This window comes from Aphis gossypii, chromosome 3 (assembly GCF_020184175.1).
Source record: "Aphis gossypii isolate Hap1 chromosome 3, ASM2018417v2, whole genome shotgun sequence".
Classification (NCBI taxonomy): Eukaryota; Metazoa; Arthropoda; class Insecta; order Hemiptera; family Aphididae; genus Aphis; species Aphis gossypii.
This window is the reverse complement of record NC_065532.1, coordinates 7,754,251-7,770,592: the sequence shown is the minus strand read 5'-3', so window position 1 is coordinate 7,770,592 and position 16,342 is coordinate 7,754,251. Positions and strand designations below refer to the sequence as shown.

The 16,342-nt window shown below is 26.0% G+C and overlaps 1 protein-coding gene across 12 annotated transcripts in view; it reads right to left on the bottom strand.

Annotated features, from left to right (window-relative positions):
• The window catches only part of LOC114133132 (solute carrier family 22 member 6-A-like), a 21,698-nt gene extending 5,356 nt beyond the window's left edge, over positions 1-16,342 (bottom strand). The window contains exons 1-10 of one of the 12 annotated variants that reach the window (XM_050204249.1): positions 15,801-16,332; positions 15,421-15,730; positions 14,341-14,509; positions 13,987-14,245; positions 13,752-13,920; positions 13,456-13,594; positions 12,898-13,033; positions 12,531-12,713; positions 12,255-12,439; positions 11,726-12,159 (exon numbers count right to left, since the gene is read on the bottom strand). In XM_050204249.1, coding sequence (XP_050060206.1) covers positions 11,992-12,159; positions 12,255-12,439; positions 12,531-12,713; positions 12,898-13,033; positions 13,456-13,594; positions 13,752-13,920; positions 13,987-14,245; positions 14,341-14,418 — 1,317 coding nt within the window. In that variant the 5' untranslated portion in view covers positions 14,419-14,509; positions 15,421-15,730; positions 15,801-16,332 and the 3' untranslated portion in view covers positions 11,726-11,991. Of the gene's footprint in view, positions 1-279; positions 527-653; positions 907-2,601; positions 2,759-2,794; positions 3,002-7,974; positions 8,237-11,725; positions 12,160-12,254; positions 12,440-12,530; positions 12,714-12,897; positions 13,034-13,455; positions 13,595-13,751; positions 13,921-13,986; positions 14,246-14,340; positions 15,731-15,763 lie in introns of those variants that run through there. The other 11 variants (XM_050204248.1, XM_027980343.2, XM_050204250.1 and 8 more) reach the window with 11 other exon arrangements.

Below are 16,342 nucleotides of genomic sequence, written 5' to 3'. Positions count from 1 at the left end.
AAAAGGCGGTATTCATAATTTTGACTTTGTATGTTAAATTAAGATAATAAATTATTACTTTAACTAATTAGTATTTGATTATTATTACAATCAACATAAATAGAGAAAACAGAGATGAAGAGGATTAATTATTATATTTTTTAAGTTTTTCTCCAAATTTATAAACATACATCACTTAAAATGGAAGTTTAATCTACCACATTTTTAAGATTATATTTTATTAATATCAATATATAATTTAGTAGGTATTTGGTCGATTAGAATGTATCTTAGTCTTACGGTGTAGAAACATTTAAGAGCATTTGATCACTCCACCCGGCTGCTTTCAAAACTGGTATATCACACCAATATGAAGGTTTGTCAACTAGGAACACGTATGAAGAAATCTGTATAGCATTAAATATGCCCGGTGTACCGGCCATCAACAATAGTAGGAACGCCTGGTACCATTCTTTGGAGTAACTGTCAATGTATTTGTCTAATTTGTCAACCATCTTGCAGTTAGTGGTGCATGAAAGTAAATTGACTGGATAAAAAAAAATTACAATTATTATTATACTGACCACCTAAGTAATGATGTTGATTATGTAATTAAAAATGAAAAAATATAATCTCATAAATTATATAATAGATCAATTTAACTAAATGTTTACCTGCCTCATATACAACCAGTCAACATTCCTCATCAATATTCACCAACAGTTTGGTTTTACATCATTGCATACATTCATACAGAAATCGACATTTTCAGCTGAAAGTGATAAAAACATAACGTAACAGGTATTACTACATCATAAATTATAGTCGTTTGGCAATTTTTATTGGCGACATCGGTGTTTGTCGTCATAGTTGTGGTTTTTTAAAATCTTTAAGTAAATAACTACCAAAATTCCTAATAGGTAACAATAATAATAACGTCGAATGTTGATATTTCTGTTATACTGATAATATACAACTTAATGATAACGTAAAATATAAATTTATACGAATAAGGGCCGGTTTTTCAATTGACTTTAACTGGCAGTTAGTAGAATTTAACTGCCGGTTAATACTTTGTCCCAGTTAAACTGTTTTTGGAACTCCAGTTAAGCTAACCATCAGGTTTAACCGATAGTTAAACTAACCACTACTATTTCTTCCGATTAACATTTTAACTGTCAGTTAATTTAATAATTATCATTGATTATTCTTGTGATAATAATAATTTTACTATTTTAGCAAGTGCATTTTATATTACGTATATTTTATATTATTATTACTACGTTTCACTTCTATTTTTCTTCATAATTTGAATTAAATTACTAAAATACTTACTTACTAACTATGAATTTCGAAAATTAAATACTTTTTTATGATGACCATGGGCGCCCATAAGTAAAATTTTAGGGGGGGTCAAAATAAAAAAAGTGGGCAATTGGGTACCGTTCTGCTGTACATTAGGGGGCGGGGTTGACCTCGGACTAGGGTAGGTTAAATTTGAATGCAATGATAGGTATCATTGTATACGAAAAACGATTCTGAACGAAGATGACTTGTCAGCCTAGGATATAATTTCCAGTGGTTGGTGAAAAAGGTGGTTTATGTTTTAATGGCCTGAATACACCAACATTTAAGTTCTTTTATAATTATTGTAAGCTAAACTTATGAAAAATCTTGTATTAAATTTTCAACTCTTAGCTACCTATACAAACATTTTTATGAATTATACCTACAAAATAATTTGCAAATATTCATAATTTTGACGAATTTTTGTCAAAATTTGAACTTCAAATGCTAATAATAAAAAATTGTGCATGTGTATTCTTATAATTTTTTTATCACTATAAGAACAACATATGAGGAACTTTGTATAAAATTTTCAATTATTTTGATAGGGCCAAAAAAATTTTATCGACACTTCAAAAAAAATTCTTCAGAAAAATTGAAAATTTCAGTTGTCTATAAATAGCTCAAAAAAACTCAAAATATTTGAAAATTAAATCATGTAAAGAAAATGCCAATCTAAATAACTGATAAAATTGTCAAGTATCTATGACTTATACTTTTTGAATAATAACAAATATTTAAAATTGTTTGAGGATAAATCGTTATTTAACACGGTTTTGTAAAAATTTAAATTTCAAACACTCATAAAATTTTTTTGTTTGAATCCGGTAGAGTTTTTTTTACAGATATTTGAAAAAAAAATTTATGGAGAACCTTGTACCAAATTTTCAAAACTTAGTTATAAAAGAAAAAAATTTTACGATTTTCCAACCACAAAATTACTTGCAAATTTTCGCAATTTTGACATATTTCGTATAAATTCGAACTTATAACTGATAATAGCAAAAACAAAATAAGATAATACACTTTTTACAGTATGACCATTCATAAGATATATTGATTTTTCGATTAACCTCTAGTTAATTAACTGGCACATCAATTTCATTTGATAAACAGTGCACTATTTAACTGGCATTTTAAACGATAGTTAAATTAAACTGATGGTTAACTAACTGGCAGTTATTATGCCAATTGAAAAACCGGCCCTTATCAGTATTGACATAATATAATATAATATATGTCTACGATTATCAGTGGGTAGAAAAAAAAACCTACCGATAGTTTAATAATTTGTCAAATAAATTGTATAAGGTTTATGATTATAATTTATAATATTAGCTGATGTCCGAGATGTCCTCTGTTCGACTCCCCGGCAGTACCGAACACGATTACTGATTAGTTTGAAAAATCGACCCAAAAATCTAAATAAAATTATTGAGAAAATAATATTAATATAATAGATAGGTACCTATATAATTCACATTACAAGACACTAGAATTCACTGATCACTGATTACTAATCTAAAAATACAGCCAATACCAGTTATGGACCCGACGTCGGTACAACGACTAACTCTCTTGTAAGTGACTAAGATGTACAGCCATGTATAGGTATCGATTTTCGTATCCGTATAACATTAGCTGTAGAAATTCAATTTCAACGCTTCAATTTGGTAGGTACCTACTCACCTCGCCTTATACTCCTCGTCAGCCATTGTGCTCGTATCCATATATTATAATAAATAAGAACAAATTCTGAAACCAGGTAGTAGGCGATCTATTAATAAGTGACTTTCATCACCTCCTCCAGTATGATTGGAACGAATGTAGGACAATTTCTCCCGGGACATTTCCATAACCCATCATTCCGATTTACATTTTAGCATATTATAGAGTCTACACTATAGACCATAGTTTTGTATAGGTATTAGATGGTCCCATAGAAATCTAAAATCGTGTGCTAAACCTTCGACTATCGAAATGAGCATCTATAATAATTATATTTATGATAATATTTGGAAATATATTCTGTTTTATTTCATTGCACGTGGAAATAAGATTAGACAAACAAATAATGTGTGTCACGAGTACCTATCTACGTGAGTGGAAAGTGAAACTTCTTTTATAGATGTCGGGCTTTTGTAATCGTATACACGCACAAATACGAAAAAAATCTACCCATGGTTGGTATTACAAGATCAAAAATGAAATGGTTAGCATAAAAATAATCATCTTTTAGAAAAACTTAATACTATTGTTATTATTATTTTTTTTTAAACCAGAAAACACAAGTAGGGGAAGGCGGGGCAGAATCGTACTATTAACTTCTAAGCACTGTATAGAACTTACAACATTTTAAGTAGGTATTTGAAATTGGATTGCATAATTAAATTACAAATATTGTTATAGCTTCAATAATATTTAGGAATTTTTAAAAAATTTTAACAACTTAAAAAAAAAAATCCAAATTTTGAAAGTACCTATATATTTCAACCATGGTACCTACTCTAGGTAGTGATATTTATATTTAACTGATATTTAGTTTTGATAAATATTTCTATTTTTGACTCATTATCATTGTAGACAGCTTGCATAATGGTATACATTTTTGCCCCACAGTACCTAGGTGGCTTTAAATTAACAGACAACAGACAACAGTACTTAGTTAAGAAAAAATTATAAGAAATATTCCTCTAAATTATATTATTAAATATAATCTAAACTTAATTTTTCGTAGTTTGAAACAATTTTCGTGCACACAACAAAATGATTTAATGATGTATAAATATTTTTATGATTATAGAAATTTGAGCGGAAATTTATTAGAATTGAGGTTAATTGTTGTCGATAAAAATAAACATACGGTCATGGATAAATAAATATCAATCATTTTTTTTCCATCTTGACCCAATATTTAGAAAACCTTACGGTAAAACATTAATATAGTTTAACATTAGTATACGGCTTTGCCTTTAGTAGTTTTCGTACGGAACTACCTCGCTTTCCATTACGATTTGATTAGTTGCTATTTTTTTTATATCAAGTTATTATCAAGTAATATACCTATTTATATTATATCATCTACCTATAAATGCCTAATTAACCTAATAAATTAAAATTTTATTTTTATGATTTCTATTAACTAATTTTCTGTTAGTCAAATTGTCAATTGGTACTATAGTAATAACTAATAAGTTGTTTAAATCGATAATTACAGTGTTTTATGTTTTTTTTTAATCGTTACTGCAGAGTCAATCTTCATCTAAATTCTTTAAGTATTCCAACACATACAACGGGGCTACCAAAATTGAAAATACATATTTATAAAATTACTCATCGCTGTTTTATAGCTAAAGTTGCAGTATTTATATATAGGTACGTACCTAATTACTTAAATGATATTACGTTTCACTTAGTGTTCAAAATAGCTCATATTTTAATATTGTCGTATAAGAGTACATATTATGCAGATAATTATATACAATCCTAAATAAACAGTTATACTTAATATTTATTATTGATGACATGAAGTATAATATATAGATAATTGTTGTATTAGGTACAATTTTAGGTATTATATTATTATTATTATCGTACGTTTATGGACTATGGTTTATAATATTAAATACTATTACACAATAGGTACACTTAACAAGATGTCAAGATGAACTATACTATCATCATGCAGGATCAGGTAGGTATAACCTTTAAAGTATATTATAATATGTTATATATGTATATATAACTATATAGTTGTAATGTATTTATTATATAACTAGACACTAGTGTTTGGTAGGTATTATATAGTTTAAAATTACTTCTAGAACAGCATGAGGAAAACTATCGACTTTAGCTAAAGTAACTACCATACACTTTACTGTAAACGTGTTTAATTGCAACTTATTCTACGTGTTAATAACATTATTTATTCAATATATAATATGACTAAGTTGACAATAAAAATAATATTAATTTTTCATAGTATTATAATGTTATAATTTCCTTTACATTTTATAAAAACAAAATAATTAACATACAAGTATACAACTATTGATAGAAATCAGTACCTATTTATTATCAATGATTTAACATAAAAATAACTTTATAAACAACACACTAACTTACCTAACCTATAATAGGAAGGTAGGTATCTATTATCTACCTACTATTTAAGACGTATTATAATAACAATATATTAGTATTTATTATTAACTATTCATTTATTTAGAATTAAAGTCGGTATTTAACATTTATTAAATCCAATGCAATTTAAACGTGTATATTTATAGGTAATCTGCATAATAATATTATGCGTGACTATTGTTCATAAATGAATGTAAATTGAAACATCGCATCAATTAAATTTAATACAGGTCCACATCCGTTGTAAATTTTTTATACTATTTATTTCAAATACTAAAATTATATAACTCCTGCTATAGTATTTATATAGTCAATATTCAATGGTAATATACCTACCTATAATATGCGTTTTAAATATGAATTTCAATATCACGATTTCAAACCTTAGGTAATTCTTTTGTGCTCAGTTAACAGAGAAGTATTAATAAAATTAACACTTTTTATAAGTATTTATTTATGTATTTTATGATTCAGATTAAAGACAAATAAAATAGGTAATTTAAATCCTAAAATTATGGATAAAATGTAGCGATAAAAAAGGCAAAACGTTTGTAGGTACATTGTATTACCTAATACGGTATTAGTAATACCTACATTATAGTAGTATAATTGTTATATTGTTATGATACTTTCAAGTATTTTATTCGTTCTTGGTTTCTTACTTCTTAATTGTTTACATGTATAGGCTATAGCAATACTTATATTTTACACTTGTATACAGTTAGTATAGATTACCTACGTAGTCAGTAATTGGTAATGGTTAATAATAGTAATAATGCTAACAAACAGGAATTATTTATTTATTAAAAATTGTAATATGTTAGATGGGTGTTAATTACTACTGTATAGGTAAATAGGCAATACTGTAATACCATAAATATAATGTTATATAGTAATAATTATTGATAAGCATTTAGATAGACTGCTAAAAACTAAGTAGTCGTGTAAAAGAGACTTAAATATATACAAATAGCTAGGTACCTATACTGAAATAAGTGCAATACATATATTGGCGAACACAGTCATAGTGGAGGGACTAATAAAAGATCACAGCCAATCCTTTGAGAAATGTCTTACTTCATAAAAATATATTTAAAAAAAATGATCCTCTCATTTAGTATCAGTAGACATTTATTAGTATGAAATTTCGGGAAAATAAAATGATAATCTCAATCTCGTCTGAAAAAATCCCGTGTGTGGTACTATAATATAACTTTGCTATATAAGAATATTATATTAAAAAAATGTTTGATGTTAAGATGTAAAAATTTTCTAAAATTTTTAGTCTCCAGATACAAAATAATATTTTAAAACAGCCATCTACAACTTTGGTTTTTATCTCTAAATATCCATCATGTTATCACAGCTAAACTTTCCTGGTTATGCACTGACCCAACCCGATACCGTACCACTCCTACATTAATTATTATTGGTTCTCAAACTTAATAACAGTTTTTTGTAGTATTATACTGTAGGTACCCACCTAAATGTGAAGGTCACCTCACATGTAACCTTCAAAATTTCGTCTCTTTATTTTACACTAGATGTTTTATTAAAATTATCTTTATTTTCTTAATTTAAAATTTAAACTTAATTTTTAAATTATCCCATAGAGTTTCACGAATCATGATTTTAATTTTTTCTAAATTTATGATCTTCTTAAAAAATACTTCTATAATAAAAACCATTATTAATTTTACTTTACACAGTGGGTTAAATATTTAACCGTGCAAGGTTAACCTAGCTTAAGGTCATATATGAACATTACACGTGTTCTGCTCGTATCTATTATTATTATAATTTATGTTATACCTAGTTGCATTAAATAAATAAAATAAAAGTGTAACCAGTGTAGTTATGGATATTGTACATTTAAGGCGTCAGGATATCGGCTTATCAATATTAAATGTTCTGTTTTTTTATTTTTAAATAATGGACAGTTAGTCAAATTTACAATATGAATGAGCAGAATGACAGATAATGTGATATGATATAAATACAATAAAGATAGAAACCAAATAACTAACATATTTTTCTTTACACTATTAAGATAAGATAAATAATTAAATTTATGCCTACATAAAATAATAATAATAATAAATATAATAAATCTATACAATTTAATCATTTACATTTTTAACAATATAATTTTATATTATTTATCATCCAATTGTATAATAAATTATTTAAAATTGTCATCAATAAAAACAGATTTTTTTTCAGGGTTAGATAAATCATCAAAAATATATATTGAATTTACTTATATGCTTGTTTAATTCTTTTAACATTTTACAAAAAAATAAAAAATGATTATCTATTATATACTATACATTATATCTTTATATTGTAGCTACTATAGCTGCAAGCTGCATTGTTATTATTTATTAATGTTATTAGCTATAATATTACAATATACATTTAATTACAAAAGTAAAAATAAATTCTGCAAAGTGCTCTAATATACAATTACTTGTTAAATAATATATGTATAATATATCTCCTTACCTTTTATTTGTTTAATGGAAAAATTGAAACATGTACTCAATATATTATACCGGTACTAAAAAATAATTACCGTCACTATATAAAGAATAAAGAAATTATTTTTGTTTATGTATTTTTCTATACTTATATGTGTATAAAATATAAAAATTGTTATTATTTTAAATCGTATCTATTAAACGATGATTTACGATTTCGAATCGTAAGACTCATAGAGTACTTTAACTATGACACACGCTAAACTGTTAGCAACTGACAATATTTCGTCGTTATTCGATTTAATTACTTATACAGACACTACATAGTTACTAAAACACAGCATATATATAAATTGTATAATTGACATATATTCTATGATAGCTGATATACTTACATCATCGAAGGTCAAACTGTAAAGCTGTTGTGTACAGTGATAAATATAGATATATACATATTCTACCGTAGTAATTGTAAATATATACATAAATACAATATCTGTACCGGGTTTAAATTGAAAAATTATTACGATGAAAAAAAAATATAAAATACAAAATAATTTAGAATTGTTTAGATAACAATAATATAATGTATCATATTATTACAGTAGATACATAATGAAGGATGCAAGTTACACTTAAATTGTGTTTCTATTGTTACAAGATTATTTGGAATATTATAATTGGTTATAAATTTTAATTTATGATTATTCATGTTTATTTTGCCAACAAAAATAATGACAATATGTACCTATCATAAATATATTACTAGATCCACGAGGAAATATGTAGATTATTATAATATGTATGTTAGCTATTTATTATTATTATTATTATTTGAAATTAAAAATTATGTAATTGATGAATAGTTACAAGTTATAATTAATATAACCCAGTACCTAAATATAATAAGCAAGACTTGAAACTTCACATAGATATTACTTATGGGAAATTGTATATTCAAAGTAAGATTCAATACAACTCATAAATTCCAAAAACATATGTTGCATATTTTTTCGTAGTTTGACTAATTTAAGTGATTTTATTCATTTTAAATCAAATTTTATTAATATACATTAACACAATTTTTAAGTTTTGATTGAAAAAAAAACAAATTTAATAATAATAACCTTCATGCCTCTTTATGATCGTCTATATTTAAGAATTGTTATTATTATTTTTTATTTTTTATAATATAATCTACAATTCGTTAAAAAATAGAACATTAAGTAAAAAATATTGATGAATTTATGGTTCGAAAAAGATGGATTAAAGAAGCTTTTTAATAAAGGCACTTTGTCAGTTACTCATATACCTACATAGGCATATACGTTTTCAATAATATTATAAATACAATTTTAAATTTAAACTAGGTTAGTAACACCGCCGCCTTTTTAATCTTTTCTTAAGGTTACCGGAAATACTTAGTGATACAAGCCCTCTGATTAAGGGATTAGTGTGTTTTGGATTTTTGAACATTTAAGTTGAATTGCCTGTAGAAAGTTGTAGATACATCGTGGACGAGTGAGATGACAAGATTATTATGTAAGCACTGATTGAGTGCTTTAGTTAAAATACTTAGGGTTTTGGATCGGAAGCGCTGAATACGGTTTATGTTTGGAATTTTTGCAGAACCCTTATAGTATATTTAATAATTATTATTTATTACCAAGATAGGCACCTATTTTTGATATAAATATTTAAAGTTTTGTTTAAAAAATAAAAAAAATATTTTAATAATAATATAAAAGAATGCATATATTATTATTACTAAGGCTAGGATTTTAAAGAATATACTTTTTTTATGCATATTATATATGAGATAGAAATCTAATTGTTATACCTAAATATAAACTACATTCACGTCATTCTAATTCCAAATAAATGAATTTATTTTGACAGTTTTATGTACCTAACTGCTTTTTAAAAAAATTATTCCAACTGTGTTTTTTTATGTATTTATTATACTATTGTAATAAATAAATAAAAAAAAAAATTAATAATACAAATTATTGTAAAAACCCAGAATGCAGATTAAATGGTTATATTATATTATTATTATCGTTTTCGTTATCAGCTTGTTTGTTAAATGTATTAAAAAATTATAAATTATTGATTTGCATAATAACGCCTGCAGTACCTACCTATACTGTCAGTATGGCTATAACATCGATATCGATCTTTTCAAAATTTAAAATGTTGTGTTGTAATTTGAAGTTTTTGGTATGAAGCATGCACCGATCACTTCAGTGGATATAGAGATTAGAGAGTTTGTCTTCTATACGTTTAAAAATATTCTGTCGGACAATAGAGTCAGTTTCACTCCTGCAAATCAAGGAAAATACATGGTAAATAATTATTTTTTTTTAAATTAAATTAATTTTTCAAATTTTTTTATTCATTTTTATAACTAGTTCAATAGTTCATGTTAAGTTTTGGTTATGTTTTTTTTAAAAATGTATATGCTTCTTTTTTGCATTTTTAAAAACAATCGTTTGCTTTTTTTGTTGCTAAAAATGCTTTAAATTCTGAGCCCTAATTATGACTTACTATTTTTGAAAAAATATGATTTTTTCGTAGTTATTTCCTAAAAAAATTTGTATTGTTTTATAAAAATAAAAAATAGTTTTATGTTTTAGGGCATACTGAACATAGGTAAGTACTACATATTATTTAGGATTTGTATAATGCATAATGCATATAATATGTATTCAATTTGCACAGTGTACACATTTCTTTGATTTTTTTAGCATATAAAGTTCAGAGCTCTGAAATTATATGTATTAAGTAATTATTATTTACTATATAAATATCACATATATATATATGTCATAAACATTGTACAATTGCGTCGTTGATAATATATATGTTTAATAATATGTGTCGTATGTTTCAATGTTTTATCAAAAAAAAAAAAAAATAATAATAATAATAATAACAAAAGAATGTATAGAAAATATTGATAAATATTGATTTAAAATTTAACTCGCAATATTATAAAGTTTATGATATCTATAAACAATGTGCATAGTATAATAGTTTATATTATGTAATATGTTGTTTGGTGTTTCCAGTAAGCCACCATGTCCATGTTACTTAATATATAACACATTTTTAAATAAATGGCTTTTTTTCAAATATTTATTAGCTAAACAATCTGTAAATATGTTTTTTATAATAAGTATAAACGATGTAAAGATAGTGAATAGTGATTGGTTAGTGGTGTTGAAGGAAGAATCCATCCAGTTATGGAACTTTACTGTAATAAACAACGGTTTTTAAACATTTAAAAAGTCCTGCCACTGTTAGCGTTTTGTTAGAATTAAATTTTAGATTAAAAGATGGTTGAATAGATTTAAGTAAAAGCGGTTTTTTTTTTTTTTATTGAAACTTTGTGGTTTTACAAGTAAAAGTGTTTATTGATAATATTAGTTAATAGTTATGTTTTACTACATATATATACTGTTGGGATGGATAAGTCGTTATGAAATGTTTTATTGTTTGAGATATAAAAGTGAACTTAAGTTAATTTTTGGAGGTTTAGTTTTTATAATTGGTAATTAATGGTTTGACTGAAACTCAGAATATTGTATGCTATATGACCATTTTGGATTCAAGGAGTTTGTTCCTATAGCTATTTTATTATTCAGAAGTATTATGTGTTTAGAATTGTTGATGTTTTGAGGAGTCTTAGCAGACAGGATCGATTGTTTGGAGTAATTTTCTTATTGGTATGTATATTGGATATTATGATGAAATAAATTATATATAAATAGATATAATTATACAATAAATATTTATTTACAGCAGTAATAAATGTATAGGTAGCTAGTATAGATAATATATATTTTTTTAAATAAATAATTATTCAAATGTATTGCATCATTATTATTTTCCATCTGTCACGTCACGCAAATAAAACAATTTAAACAACTATAATATAATACATTTATCTATTAAATTCCAAAGATTTAATGTCAATAAAAATGAGTTCTGATACAAATAAAATGTCGTACAAGGAAAAAAATAAATCTAAGAAAGTCATTCAAAATTTAAAACAATTGCTAAGTTTGACAGAATTAATGTTTTTCATTTCTTCTAAAGTATTTGGTAATACTGTCTTCCTTGTCTCGGGCAACATCAGAATCAAGCTTGAAACAAAGACACTAAGTGCTCCACATACTGTACTTGGAATATACCACGCTTTAGCTCCCTTCAATAATACAAATATCAATGATAAGTTAAAAACTTTAATTTTAAATTATTAAACATCGTTAATTATGCACGATTGTCACTATTTGTATGTACCAAAATATCAACTATATATGGTGCAATAATAGATCCGATTTGAGAAAAAGTCAATAACATTCCGATACCAGTATTTCTGATTATAGTTGGATATAACTCTGATATGAAGAGTACAATGGTTGAAAATAAGGCACTTACGAAAAATCTTGCAACTAAGGTCACGCATAATAAAATGTTTACTTTTTCTGAGAACAAAAAAAAAAAATTAAATAATCACTAAATATTATCATAATATTTAAAATAATTCATGTTTTAAGTATATTTAATAGCCAGTACCCTGTGGAATCGCAAATAATATCAGTTGCAATATTCCAGATAAGAAAAATAAACATGAAACTGCTTTCTTGCGTCCAACATAAATTAATAGAGGAACAGTAAATACGTATGATACACCTTCAAAAATTCCGCTTAAAGCAACATAAACGTAACGATCAGCAGTTATATTATCCCCATTCAATGCTAAATAATAACATAACAACATATTCATATAATTAATTGATTTCTATAAAAAATGATCAAAACAATTAAAAAGAAAAAAAGAATTTATGAGCAGTATTTACTTTAGAATAATCAAGATTATAATAAATTAATAAATTACTTTTATATTTTTACATTATATATTATATTTTCCAGTCCAACATACCAATAACGTAATACGATAAGCCACAAGATAATCCACAAAATAAAGAAATAACGGTTTTAGCTGACAAATCCAGAGTAGAAAACAATGACGTATAAGCTGACAAAAATTCCATACATTTTCCATTACTCTTTTTTGTCTAATTCGTTCCAACAAAATACAGTTATTTATAAAATTAAATATTAAACAACTTCACAAAATATTTAAGATTAATATAGTGTTAATTGCAATGTGCACTGTAATATAAAACAACAATATATTTTTTATAGTTTTCTTTTTTAAGCGTTTTATTCTTGAACAAAATTATGTAATTTTAATTTAATTTCAAGCAGATTATTTATTCGAGAATTGTAGTATAAAAAACGGGTTCTTAATGAGTAATTAATTAGTTATAATAAATGGTATAACTTCAAAAATATTTCATTTTTAAGCGATTGGAGGGTTTAAGCACAGAAAAACTTTAGGCCTCCACTCATTACTTTAAGCACTTAAAGGTTTTAACTGACTAATAATAATAATAAATTAATGATTCTTAATTAAAAAACATAGTAATATACAAACCATCTTAATTTGTACATTATCTTTGTCATTATTATCAATATCCGTGTTAACTACAGAAGGAACAAGTTTAGCCATTGTCATCAATGCTTGCTTTTTTCTACCTTGAGACAACAACCATTTAGGAGATTCAGGTAGAAACCTAAGTAATTCATAATTATATACATTAATTCATAACTATTATTTATTATTTAAAAAATTAAATAAATGTTGACATATTAAAATATTTAAACATAACAAAATCAACAGTGAATTATTATCATGTACAATAAAAATAATAAACAGCAGTTAGTTGTTACCAGCATTGTATCAACAATCCGAATATGGGTAAAGACAAAACCAAAAGTAACTTTCTCCAGGGCCGTATATAATAAGCAATAATTGATGTCAAAATATAACCAATTGGATACGACATATTCATTAAAAGACAAAGCAGTGTACGAGTTTTACCACTTGTCAGCTCAGTTACTGTAATTAACAAAAAAGTTTTAATTTTACTAACACACCATATTACTTTTTTAATTTAATTATTACATATTGTATACGATGTTTCATAAAGTCCAGATCCAGCAACACCGATCAAAAATCTTGCGAATAAAAATAATACATATGAATCAATTAGGGCAGCAGACGGTCCCGAAAACATGTAAATTAAAGCTGCCAAATTAAAAGCAAACTTCCTGCCATAAATATCCGAAATTGAACCAAATAATAGTCCACCAATAAACTTTCCAAAAGCCAAAACTGCTTGAATATTTGACTTCTTCGCTACATTATCACAAACTAAATCCCACTAAATATTTTATGGATTGGTTTAGTAAAATAAAATATAATAGGTATCTTTTTTTTTGTAGATTATTAATATTAATTTGAAAAATATTTACTTACTTCAGTTACAACAGATTCTCTGTTACTATATCTATAATACTGACAAGGTTTAGAAGAGGCAGTTTCTAAATTATTCATTGACCAATTGTAACCATTTTTGGCAAATATTGAATAATTTCGATCGTAATAAGAACATTCTTCAATTTTGTTTGATGAATAATTTTGATGCCTAAAAATAATATCAAGCGATTATAAAGTGCGTATTGTGTTTGTACGCCACACGTAGTTACAGTATTATTTCATATTTTTCTGTGAGATTGAGTTGGTAAGTATTAATTATTATAATAGCAGTGTCAGAATTGGTTTAAAATGTGTAAAAGGAGTTTATTACAATAATTTTCCCTTGGCGATTTAGCATTATAATAAAAAATCATATCAATGTTAACAATAATCTAAATCCACTCTGGCTTTGATTTTATTTGAATTATAAATTTAAATATAATTGTAAGAAATAAATAAAAATTTCATAAAAACAATGTCTATACAAAAAAAAAAAAATGAAAAATCGTTCATGGGCATTTGTGTCCAGGTGTTAACCATCGCAGATGGAGTCAATTCAAAAACTGGTCATGTGTTAAGCAACAAAAATTAAAGATCATTGTTACTCAAAAAGCAAACTCGACCATGATGTCACATCAAGGGCGTCTCTGGCCCTATTTTCAAGGGGGGGCGACTTATTGATACAATTTAAAAAAAAAAACCAAAAATACAAAAATGTATATGTTAACCTATTTAAACAACTAAGAGCGCTATTCTAAAATGTTTAATTATTTTACTTTATTCGGTGTACACTTTTTGTATCATAATTACATATAATTACGAAAATATTAAAGTAGGTACTATTAAATAGAAATAAAAACAGAGGCTCTGGGGGGGGGGGCGATCGCCCCATCGCCCCCCCCAGAAATACGCCCTTGTGTCACATTATTATAATACCTATTTTATTGATATATGTAGAATGTAGATAGATAATTAACAAAATAAATAAATTTGAAGGGTACGATAAAAATCTAATGGGAATATTTGAAATCGCATTTAAAATACACATATGAAGTACTGTTCTGCACTTGAGCCACTCGCCACTGATCACCACGTATTGAGTTGCACAATTGCGTGCAGTCGTAGGCTCTTTAAAAAGAAAAGAAAAATAAAGATGGTAATAAAAGATTTCTTATAGTTATTATAGATACCTGGCTAGTCGTAGGTAATTTATGATGGAATTTTTCTTCTCAAATCAGTTAAACTTTTGATATTTTGTACTCACTTTGTATAGTTTTATCCCAACGATAAATACACTTATAAACGGAGGTGCCTATATTATACCGTCAATATCTATACAGCGGATATCGTAAGTATATAATATGTATCTACTTGATTCATGGTGGGTTATCTAAATTAAAAAAATATCCTCATTTAGTCTTACGGCGTGGTAACATTAATGATCATCCGGTCGCTCCAACCTGCCGATGTTAGATCCGGTATATCACACCAGTACGAAGGTTTGTCGACTAGGAACACGTACGACGATAGCTGTATGGCATTGAATATCCCAGGAGTGCCGACCATCAACAACAAGACGAAAACCTGCCACCGTCGTTTGGAGTAACTGTCAATGTATTTTTCCAGATCATCAGCCATTATACTGCAGCTCGAAGGAATATGTAAGTAGTAGTATGTGAATATAGCTTATAAGATATTGAGTTATTCGGTTAGTTGATATAAGATAGGTAATCTCGATCGCGAAGACTTCTCGTACTCGTCGCGATAATCGAGGTTATGTGGAAAAAAAATTCCAATAAATATGAGCCTATGTACTAATACTATGTATATAGAATATACATAATACGTTCTCCTCACTATTACGCGGAAAAGGTAACAAATTATTGTTTTATAATTTTATCTTCTACTTAAAACAACGTCGTGTGTAATGATATTATATTATGTACATCGTCTACTCTATTAACTGACTGAAAAACTACTGAACCACTGTTCATACATTATA